Source organism: Panthera uncia, chromosome D1 (assembly GCF_023721935.1).
Source record: "Panthera uncia isolate 11264 chromosome D1, Puncia_PCG_1.0, whole genome shotgun sequence".
Lineage (NCBI taxonomy): Eukaryota > Metazoa > Chordata > Mammalia > Carnivora > Felidae > Panthera > Panthera uncia.
In genome coordinates this window covers 51,895,119-51,907,624 of record NC_064808.1, presented here as the reverse complement: position 1 = coordinate 51,907,624, position 12,506 = coordinate 51,895,119, and the positions used below count along the sequence as shown (strand labels likewise).

At 37.7% G+C, this 12,506-nt stretch overlaps 1 protein-coding gene across 1 annotated transcript; it reads left to right on the top strand.

The window, feature by feature from the left end:
• Positions 1-8,045: 8,045 nt before the first annotated feature.
• LOC125916863 (olfactory receptor 52E2-like) lies at positions 8,046-9,054 on the top strand. The gene has a single exon (XM_049623125.1). The coding sequence runs from the start codon at positions 8,119-8,121 to the stop codon at positions 9,052-9,054; it is 936 nt and encodes a 311-aa protein (XP_049479082.1). The 5' UTR covers positions 8,046-8,118.
• The last annotated feature ends 3,452 nt before the right edge of the window (positions 9,055-12,506 follow it).

The window sequence follows — 12,506 nt, the reverse complement described above, 5'->3', positions numbered from 1 at the left end:
TATCTTTCTATAATAACACTGAATGTAAATGGATTAAATGCGCCAACCAAAAGACATAGGGTATCAGAATGGATAAAAAAACAAGACCCATCTATTTGCTGTCTACAAGAGACTCATTTTAGATCTGAGGACACCTTTAGATTGAGAGTGAGGGGATGGAGAACTATTTATCATGCTACTGGAAGCCAAAAGAAAGCTGGAGTAGCCATACTTAGACAAACTAGATTTTAATTAAAGGCTGTAACAAGAGATGAAGAAGGGCATTATGTAATAATTACAGGGTCTATCCATCAGGAAGAGCTAACAGTTATAAATGTCTATGTGCCGAATAAAGGAGCCCCCAAATATATAAAACAATTACTCATAAACATAAGCAACCTTCTTGATAAGAATGTGGTAATTGCAGGGGACTTTAACACTCCACTTACAGAAACGGATAGATCATCTAGACACACAGTCAATAAAGAAACAAGGGCCCTGAATGATACATTGGATCAGATGGACTTGACAGATATATTTAGAACTCTGCATCCCAAAGCAACAAATATACTTTCTTCTCGAGTGCACATGGAACATTCTCCAAGATAGATCATATACTGGGTCACAAAACAGCCCTTCATAAGTTTACAAGAATTGAAATTATACCATGCATACTTTCAGACCACAATGCTATGAAGCTTGAAATCAACCACAGGAAAAAGTCTGGAAAACCTCCAAAAGGCTGGAGGTTAAAGGACACCCTACTAAAGAATGAGTGGGTCAACCAGGCAATTAGAGAAGAAATTAAAAAATATATGGAAACAAACGAAAATGAAAATACAACAATCCAAACGCTTTGGGATGCAGTGAAGGCAGTCCTGAGAGGAAAATACATCGCAAACCAGGCCTATCTCAAGAAACAAGAAAAATCCCAAATACAAAATCTAACAGCACACCTAAAGGAAATAGAAGCAGAACAGCAAAGGCAGCCTAAACCCAGCAGAAGAAGAGAAATAATAAAGATCAGAGCAGAAATAAACAATATAGAATCTAAAAAAACGGTAGAGCAGATCAACGAAACCAAGAGTTGGTTTTTTGAAAAAATAAACAAAATTGACAAACCTCTAGCCAGGCTTCTCAAAAAGAAAAGGGAGATGACCCAAATAGATAAATCATGAATGAAAATGGAATGATTACAACCAATCCCTCAGAGATACAAACAATTACAAGGAATACTATGAAAAATTATATGCCAACACATTGGACAACCTGGAAGATATGGACAAATTCCTAAACACCCACACTCTTCCAAAACTCAATCAGGAGGAAATAGAAAGCTTGAACAGACCCATAACCAGCGAAGAAATTGAATCGGTTATCAAAAATCTCCCAACAAATAAGAGTCCAGGACCAGATGGCTTCCCAGGGGAGTTCTACCAGACGTTTAAAGCAGAGATAATGCCTATCCTTCTCAAGCTATTCCAAGAAATAGAAAGGGAAGGAAAACTTCCAGACTCATTCTATGAAGCCAGTATTACTTTGATTCCTAAACCAGACAGAGACCCAGTAAAAAAAGAGAACTACAGGCCAATATCCCTGATGAATATGGATGCAAAAATTCTCAATAAGATACTAGCAAATCGAATTCAACAGCATATAAAAAGAACTATTCACCATGATCAAGTGGGATTCATTCCTGGGATGCAGGGCTGGTTCAACATTCGCAAATCGATCAACGTGATACATCACATTAACAAAAAAAAAAGAGAAGAACCATATGATCCTGTCAATCGATGCAGAAAAGGCCTTTGACAAAATCCAGCACCCTTTCTTAATAAAAACCCTTGAGAAAGTCGGGATAGAAGGAACATACTTAAAGATCATAAAGGCCATTTATGAAAAGCCCACAGCTAACATCATCCTCAACGGGGAAAAACTGAGAGCTTTTTCCCTGAGATCAGGAACACGACAGGGATGCCCACTCTCACCGCTGTTGTTTAACATAGTGCTGGAAGTTCTAGCATCAGCAATCAGACAACAAAAGGAAATCAAAGGCATCAAAATTGGCAAAGATGAAGTCAAGCTTTCGCTTTTTGCAGATGACATGATATTATACATGGAAAATCCGATAGACTCCACCAAAAGTCTGCTAGAACTGATACATGAATTCAGCAAAGTTGCAGGATACAAAATCAATGTGCAGAAATCAGTTGCATTCTTATACACTAACAATGAAGCAACAGAAAGACAAATGAAGAAACTGATCCCATTCACAATTGCACCAAGAAGCATAAAATACCTAGGAATAAATCTAACCAAAGATGTAAAAGATCTGTATGCTGAAAACTATAGAAAGCTTATGCAGGTAATTGAAGAAGATATAAAGAAATGGAAAGACATTCCCTGCTCATGGATTGGAAGAATAAATATTGTCAAAATGTCAATACTACCCAAAGCTATCTACACATTCAATGCAATCCCAATCAAAATTGCACCAGCATTCTTCTCGAAACTAGAACAAGCAATCCTAAAATTCATATGGAACCACAAAAGGCCCCGAATAGCCAAGGTAATTTTGAAGAAGAACACCAAAGCAGGAGGCATCACAATCCCAGACTTTAGCCTCTACTACAAAGCTGTCATCAGCAACACAGCATGGTATTGGCACAAAAACAGACACATAGACCAATGGAATAGAATAGAAACCCCAGAACTAGACGCACAAATGTATGGCCAACTCATCTTTGACAAAGCAGGAAAGAACATCCAATGGAAAAAAGACAGTCTCTTTAACAAATGGAGCTGGGAGAACTGGACAGCAACATGCAGAAGAATGAAACTAGACCACTTTCTCACACCATTCACAAAAATAAACTCAAAATGGATAAAGGACCCGAATGTGAGACAGGAAACCATAAATACCTTAGAGGAGAAAGCAGGAAAAGACCTCTCTGACCTCAGCCGTAGCAATCTCTTACTCGACACATCCCCAAAGGCAAGGGAATTTAAAGCAAAAGTGAATTACTGGGACTTTATGAAGATAAAAAGCTTCTGCACAGCAAAGGAAACAACCAACAAAACTAAACGGCAACCAACCGCATGGGAAAAGATATTTGCCAATGACATATCGGACAAAGGGCTAGTATCCAAAATCTATAAAGAGCTCACCAAACTCCACACCCGAAAAACAAATAACCCAGTGAAGAAATGGGCAGAGAACATGAATAGACACTTCTCTAAAGAAGACATCCGGATGGCCAACAGGCACATGAAAAGATGTTCAACGTCGCTCCTTATCAGGGAAATACAAATCAAAACCACACTCAGATATCACCTCACGCCAGTCAGAGTGGCCAAAATGAACAAATCAGGAGACTATAGATGCTGGAGAGGATGTGGAGAAACGGGAACCCTCTTGCACTGTTGGTGGGAATGCAAATTGGTGCAGCCGCTCTGGAAAGCAGTGTGGAGGTTCCTCAGAAAATTAAAAATAGACCTACCCTATGACCCAGCAATAGCACTGCTAGGAATTTACCCAAGGGATACAGGAGTAATGATGCATAGGGGCACTTGTACCCCAATGTTTATAGCAGCACTCTCAACAATAGCCAAATTATGGAAAGAGCCTAAATGTCCATCAGCTGATGAATGGATAAAGAAATTGTGGTTTATATACACAATGGAATACTACGTGGCAATGAGAAAGAATGAAATATGGCCTTTTGGAGCAACGTGGATGGAACTGGAGAGTGTGATGCTAAGTGAAATAAGCCATACAGAGAAAGATAGATACCATATGGTTTCACTCTTATGTGGATCCTGAGAATCAACTTAACAGAAACCCATGGGGGAGGGGAAGAAAAAAAAAAAAAGAGGTTAGAGTGGGAGAGAGCCAAAGCATAAGAGACTCATAAAAACTGAGAACAAACTAGGGTTGATGGGGGGGTGGGAGGGAGGGGAGGGTGGGTGTTGGGTATTGAGGAGGGCACCTTTTGGGATGAGCACTGGGTGTTGTATGGAAACCAATTTGACAATAAACTTCATATAGTGAAAAAAAAAGGCAACAAAGAATATACAATGTTAAACTTGGAGCTCAGGCCTCAGGCAGGTCTTGCTAATCAGGAGGCTGCAGATGAGTTCTTCAAATGCCTATTAAATGGCATTAAGCAGTAAGCAGTACGTGGAAAACAAGTATCAACACCAATGAGACTGGCTTGTCCTATAAAGACTTTGCGGAAGGAACCAACATAAGTGGCATCCACAGCCCCCGGTTTTCAATCATTTAAGGACTGTACAATTAATCATTTGTAAGAACTATGTATTAAAGGAGGTGTATTTTCACAGAAACACACATTTAAAAAAAGTTTGTGTATTGGCTGATTGACAAAAATATTGTGACAAGATGCTTGTAGGAATCTTACTCTAGATTTCCCCTAAGAGCAATGGTTCCAAATTTTCTAATTCAGTGTTCAAGAACATAATTCAGTGTTATAGAACATAGCTATTGAGAATAATGAGAACTATGTTTGTGTGGATACACATAAGGTGTGCAGGGGCAGAGTTGCTCACTCTTTCCACCACACTCTTTCCACCACGGGAGAACTAATGGGCTGAGGGAATCTCTCTTGGCGCAGAATAGTGCCAGGTTGGGGGAGAGGGGATGTGGGTCAGGTGAAACTTTTCTTCTAATCCTTTTCCATTTGTCTATTCTTGTTGTATGAGCCACCAGGATCCTGTAATCTCTCAACTGAATTCCGGAACTCTCGTATAGGTCTTTTCATCCATCAATGCTTGTTCAATCTGTGTTTTCGTATTGGGAAGAGTCCTGGGTCCTCTTATTCCGTCATCTTGCTGACTTAAACCTCGCTATTCTGCCTTCATTTTCTCAGAAGCCATAGCTCCCTATTGGTTCTCTCTTTTTGAGTCAGAATTAGAAATTAGATTCCTCAGAGACCTTGTGTGTTTTTACAAAACTGGCTATAGGGAATTTCCTGTTAAAGGCTCCTCACAGGCAAAGAGCAGCACCCTCATAAAGACTGAGCAGGTTGAGGGGCGCCTGGGTGGCGCAGTCCGTTAAGCGTCCGACTTCAGCCAGGTCACGATCTCGCGGTCCGTGAGTTCGAGCCCCGCGTCAGGCTCTGGGCTGATGGCTCGGAGCCTGGAGCCTGTTTCCGATTCTGTGTCTCCCTCTCTCTCTGCCCCTTCCCTGCTCATGCTCTGTCTCTCTCTGTCTCAAAAATAAATAAAAACATTAAAAAAAAAAAAAAAAAGACTGAGCAGGTTGAGATAAAACAGAGACAGGATTCTATCCTGGTGCTCATTCTGGTGAGTCTTCCCCATCTCCCAGCTCACAGAGCCTCCTTATGTCACAGTGATGGCTGAAGGGAAAGAGAGGGATAGGAAAGGAAGAGAAGAGCCATGGGATAAGTGTAGGGGATAGAGGACTAGGACTGAAGTTTAGAGAATGAGTAGGATTACATTAGGAAAAACCATATAATTCTAGGAAAAGCATTTGGATTTCAGCCTGAATCCATTCAATGGGCATTTTAGAAAAATTAGTCTGCCTGATATCTAAAGAATGATGGATAATTAGTATCTTTGGAACATGGTTCAGAGTGTTTTAAAAAATTATCTGTTTAAAACTAACAACATACTTAGGGTTTTAATCTTTATTATCTCTAATCTCTATTTTATAGATGAAAAGTGCTTGTTATTTAGTCTCCTTTGATTATAGAGGGACTAAGTCAGGAAACTGAGTTTTGACACAATTGGTCAAACTATAGAGCTCATGCTTTTAAGCACTGTAAAGTATTGTGTCGTAATAAACCCCAAAAATGATCCCATGAGGACAGAGATAAATGTACTGATTTTAAATCTACTTGAAAAGTAGCATCACCCTTTTTGTTTGTTTGTTTGTTTGGGTTTTGTTTTTGTAGCTTTCTGAGACTATTGCCTACAATTTTGATCTTCTGAGATGTTACTGAAGAATATAAAAAAATTATTTAATAAAAGAATCTGCCATTGGCACTTTGCTTACATTGATAAATCATAGAAAATTCAGCTCCCATAATTGAATCCTACTTTCTATTCTTGTGTTGATCACATCATGCCTTTTTATTCACCATTCCATTACAAGGCCAGAGGATTATAGAAGAGAGACTATTCTTACAGTCATGTCACAGAGCATCCCCTACAAATAACATCTAGGGGCACCTGGGTGGCTCAGTAGGCTAAGCTTCTGAGTCTTGTTTTCAGCTCAGGTCATGGCCTCACAGTTCATAAGATCAAGCCCTTATTGGGGCTCTGCACTGACAGTGCAGAGCCTGCTTGGGATTTCCATTTGTCCCTCTCTCTCTGCTCCTCCCCTACTCATGCTCTCTCTTGCATGATCTCTCACTCTCAAAATCAATAAATAAACTTAAAAAAAAAACAAATAATATCTATTATTTTTAGCTTCCTTCCTTTTCAAATGTCTACCATTTCTTCCCAGGAGTTCCAGCTTTCCTCACCCACATGGTACTACTCCCTCTATTAGTTGTTTATCACAGACATGACACTTCTTGCCTCTGCTTCTCATACAACAATGTCTGGCTAATACTCTGATTGTCTAACTGAAACTGGGATCATAATTACTACTGCTCCTCTGGAATCCTCCAATGATATAAAATCATGAAAAGACACTTTTTACCAGAAAACAATTACATGTAATGAATGATCAAGTGCTTCAGAAATACTCTAACAAATGACATAAAGTACATGAACATGTAGAACAGCTTGGGTAGCTTTGGATATGATAGATTCAGCTTGCTCAGAATATGCCACCTGGTCTTTTCTTCAACATATTTGTCATGCATCTTAACTCTTAAAATAATGACTGCCTGAGATTTATAATGAAGACATTGATATCTCTTATTCAGAGGGATGTGAGTTTAAAAGAGATTATGTGTTTGTGTGAATGTGTGTGGACAAAGGGAAACTGTGTGGATCTGACGTGACTGAGGCATGAGTCAGCTTTTCCTTATTTCCAATCTCTCTCCATTCCAATTTAATTATTTCCTCTCTACCTTCTTTCCACAGCTCCAGAACTACAAGCACTTCAAGCGTTTGACAAGGGTTTTAAACTATTTAAGGTTCAGATCCACATGTAAAAATATGGTTAACTATGTTCTCCTATATGTGTTTATAAAGATTAGAGCTGGTACTTGCATAGGTGCCGACAACGTGGAAAGTAATAGGCAGTACCTTCAAAAATGGTAGTTGCGAGGCGTCTGGGTGGCTCAGTCGGTTAAGCGTCCGACTTCAGCTCAGGTCATGATCTCGCGGTCCATGAGTTTGAGCCCCGCGTCGGGCTCTGGGCTGATGGCTCAGAGCCTGGAGCTTGCTTCTGATTCTGTGTCTCCCTCTCTCTCGGCCCCTGCCCCGTTCATGCTCTGTCTCTCTCTGTCTCAAAAATAAATAAAAAAACGTTAAAAAATTTTTTTTAAATAAAAAAAATGGTAGTTGCTTTTGTTTTCACCACATTTGCTTCTTATTTTGTAATAATAATGAATAAATATTAACAAATGGATGGATTTTAATCCTAAAGACTTATTTCTAATAGTTGAGACTACATTTTAATGAATCTGTGTTCATTAACACTTGTTACCCATCTTGTATGTCAACACCTATGTGTTACCATCTAACCAAATGGAACCAACAGAAATAACTATTTACATAGGCCAGCACAACTCTGTATATGCCAAAATTGAAAGTAAATTATGTTGGTGATGACAGAAGATAATTAATGAAGTAGGTATTAAGGCAAAATCTTAGCCTAATACCAGTGGTGAGACCATTGCAAATTAAAAAAGAAAAAAGAAAGTTGCTAACAAAGATGAATATATTATGAAAAAAATTTTATTATAATCCACTGCATAACTGCTTCCAAAGGTTTTCACTGAGAATTCACTTCCTCACGTTGCTCAAGATGGATTTCTGATTGTACATTTTAATTGTGTGAATTAACTGAAGAGGAGAATGTACAAAATTGTATGATCTTATTTTTCTTTAGGTTTAAAACGTTGCAGAGTTTTACCTTGTGTCCTGAGGATTAACGAACATATAATTGTAAGAACATGGATTTATGCGTTACCTATCAACATGTCCCTTCCCAATGACACCCAGTTTCATCCCTCCTTCTTTTTGCTGCTGGGGATCCCAGGACTGGAAACTGTCCACATGTGGATTGGCTTTCCCTTTTGCGCTGTGTACATGATTGCACTCATAGGAAACCTCACTATTTTGTTTGTGGTCCAGGTTGACAGCAGCCTACACCAGCCCATGTTCTACTTCCTGGCCATGTTGGCTACCATTGATTTGGGTCTGTCCACAGCTACCATCCCCAAGATGCTTGGGATCTTCTGGTTTAGTCTCAGGGAGATAATCTTCGATGCTTGTCTCACCCAGATGTTTTTTATCCACAACTTCACTGGTATGGAGTCAGCAGTCCTGTTGGCAATGGCTTATGACCGCTATGTGGCCATATGCAACCCACTTCGATATAGCACCATTCTCACCAACAAGGTTGTCTCTGTGATTGGTGTTGGTGTGTTAGTGAGGTCATTTATTTCTGTTATTCCATTTGTGTTTCTTATTTTGCGACTGCCCTTCTGTGGGAATCATATCATTCCCCATACCTATTGTGAACACATGGGTCTGGCTCGTCTGTCTTGTGCCAGCATCAAGATCAATATCATCTATGGCCTGGGTGCTATTTCAATCCTAGTATTTGACATCATAGCCATTGCCCTTTCTTATGTTCAGATACTCTATGCCGTTTTCCATCTTCCTTCCCGCGAAGCCCGACTCAAGTCCCTCAGCACATGTGGTTCTCATGTTTGTGTAATTCTTGCCTTCTATACACCAGCCCTCTTTTCCTTTATGACACATCGCTTTGGCCATAACGTCCCCCGCTATATCCACATACTCCTGGCCAATCTTTATGTTGTAGTGCCACCAATGCTCAACCCTGTCATATACGGAGTCAGAACCAAACAGATTTATGACCGTGTGAAGAAAATAATATTGCAAAAATAAAGAATTAAAATGGAATATGTATATAGATGGAACTTCTGAGCAGAGAAATGCCTTGTGATATTAAATTTAGTAAATTTAAATGTGCTTGACAGTGTTTATTTTTTGGGGGGGAAGGGGGTCCATTCTGTAAGTATTTTAATGAATTCAGAGACTGAAAGCTTAAGCTTTGTTATCCAATTTATATGGTAAGTGAGGGCATATCAGAGTCTTTATATGTGATTTTTAATAACTGGTGTCAGTAGATGATTTAAAGTAGAATTTATAGGGCATGCTGTATTTTTTTGGACATGTACTGGTTACCCTTTATCATTTATATGGCTCTTTCTTTGATGATTCTTATTCCTTTTTTATCTCTAGGTGTCCCTGTATTGGTTTCTCTCTCCTTATTTTGCATCCCCCCCCCCCAATGTTCTTCTTTTTCTTTTTTTTTCCTCTTCAGAAATTATGCAAATTTTCATTGCATTACAAAAACCGTATTGTGATATCCTGTGATTTCATCAAAATACTGCAAAGATCCAGAATCATATCATAAGATTAAGTCCTGGTTTTATACATAGAAATAAATGTGGCTACAAAAACCTTCCTCCTAAATTTTTGTGTGGCGTTTCTCACAAATATATTTAGGTTTACATAGACCCAACTGTGATGTAAACTTGAAGGAAAAAACCTCCTGCAGCCCGGAGAGGCTGCCCACTGTCACCTCCTGGGTTCTATTGGTTTTTTCACTTGCTTTGAGAGTCATCTTGTAGTTGTTTCCTTTTGTCCTGTCTTTTCATATATGATTTGAACAGTTAAACAGAACTTGATTCCACTCCTACTTCTATCTTTGATGCGTAAGTTTCAGTGGCCTCAATTTCTTTACTTTCCAAACATAGTCATAGTTTCATTTCAGAGATTAAGCATGAAGACTTAATTATATGATGCTTCTAAAGTCATCAGCATAGTTCCCAGGATGTTGTTTGCAATAAATACAAAATAATTGTTAGCCATTAGTATTATCATTATTTGTATTACTATGTTTTGTTTATTATTCTCACCCTTGACAACAGTGTTTCTATAAGAGGTGTTTATGGGTTTTATTTTAATACCACCCTCACATAAAATAACCTGAAGCTAAAGTGACACAAAGTACAAAAAGTATCTAACATAATATATACATTGTATATGTACTACACACACACACACACACACACACACACACACAAGATACTAGTCCACAACTAATTGGTTGATATTTTATAAAAACTTGATTTTCTTAAAGTTATTATTTAAGGAAAATTTTCAAAATGCTCATTTTACCTAACTCCATCAAAAATGACATTTATATTTTTCATGTATATATTTGGTATTACCGCTTAGTCTTTAAAACAGAAATTTTTAATTTGGAAATAATTATTTTCATCATTTATCCTTTTCTTCCTCATTGTGTAATGCGAGGCAAGTTATCTCCATTATCTCCACAATCTTTTGTTATTTGGGCTCATATCTCTTGATCTCACTCATATGTTTCTTTTTCTAACTTTCTGTAGCCTGATCTCTTGTATGTGATCACTCTATCTCTGAAGTACCTCTATCATCAGCCACTTCCAGTCTTCCAGACTAGCTGATTTTGTTTCATAAATATCTCTCAGGTATTTTGTTTTCTGTCTCCAGTGGTACCATTTTATTTAGTATTCCTAGTGACCAGCATGTGATGTTAGGACCTTTGTGACATTACCCATGCCAAACATCCTCCTGATTTCAGGTTTCATATCACAATTAACATCCTTGGTTTTTGCTTTATAGAGATATGCCTATTCCTTCATAAACCCCTCTACACTCCAAATATACCTACTTTCTAAGACCTATTGCCTGTCTCTCCTTCATTCGCTAAATACTAATGGCACACCAATTTTCTGGTATTTGCATTTTAATTTCCAAAGTCTACTATTCAAATAAAATCTTGTTTCAGATAAAGAAAAACATTGGTTCACATAGGAGTGAATTTCTATATGTATGCACATTTTAGGGTAACTATCCTCATACTGTTGAAGATAGAGCAATACTCACTTTTCTTTGCCTTCTGTGCACTTCTGCTCCATTCTCTTACTCACAACTTAATATTATAATCACTTGCAATGTGTACATTTCATCCTCTCTCCTCCTGGGCGATAAGGAATTTAACATTACTTTATTTATCCACTTAGTTACTTATAGTGTGACTCACACAGCTACTCAATAATGTATGCTGAATGAATCAATCTAAGTAAGAATAAAAGAATGCACGTACTTACTATTAGTCACAATATAATACAAGAAAGTTGACATTAAACATGTGCATTGGTGTAAGCTACATTGCCAAAATTTAAAAAAAATGTACAAAAACAGACTGATAATAGGATATTATACTACATCAGAAAGAGGTGAATAAATGATATAATTCTAAAAATAGTGAGTGCGTACAGCACATGTTTCCAACTCAACTGATTTATTAATGCAAAATGGAATATACATATTTTTACTTCTTTTTTTACTCATTGTGCCGTTTTTTCTTAAACACACACACACACGTACACACACACTCCTAAACATGTGCTTGCACACACACGTGTATATATGTATATGAACACATAAAGATAGATTTACACACACATACACACAATGTTGGGGGAATTTACAAAATGGAAAATATTCTGTTATGCAACTTCTTCTAAAAAGGCCAATTTCACATTAATAGTGATTTAAAAACTTGATTCAAAATTCCTTCCTCTTGAAAGCCTTTCTAATGTGGCCTTAGCACACTATTTCATGATTTTTACTTCCTGAGTTAAGAACCAGATGTCCCTGTGCTTTCCTCAGTAGAAACACTGATTACAGACTCTTTTTTTCTCTTGCACAAGTAGGGCCATACCCATTTAATCAAGATGCATAAATTATGATCATATAAAAATATTTCCTCATTGAAGAATATAAAATTGAAATTAAATACCATAATCTCATGTTATTAGCATTTATCTTCCATAATACTACATTTTTTAATTTGAAATGACTTATGTTGTTCAGGTCAATAACTTAGTCATTCTTTCAACAAAATTTAATAAGAAATGTTACTCAGCATATTGTGCCAACTACTGGGGTATGCATAAGGATGTACATGATAATTTCAGGAATTTGCTCCCTAGTAGATGAGAAATATCAGCATACATTATATGATGTTCCAAATGAAAACAATGAGGGCTGTGTGTGTGTATATAATGAAAGGGAGGCAGGGAGAGATATGAGGGGGGTGATGATCAATCAGGAAAGAGAGCACAGTCAAGCTGTATGGAAGGGTAAATTGATTTCTCTGGGCATAGAATAATTGGTACATTCTAGGAAAATAAAAAGCAAACATTGCAAGCATTGTATTTTTGATTTTGCTTATTTCAATGCATTTACCATGTGCATCCTAATAAGACTACAATCTGGCAGAT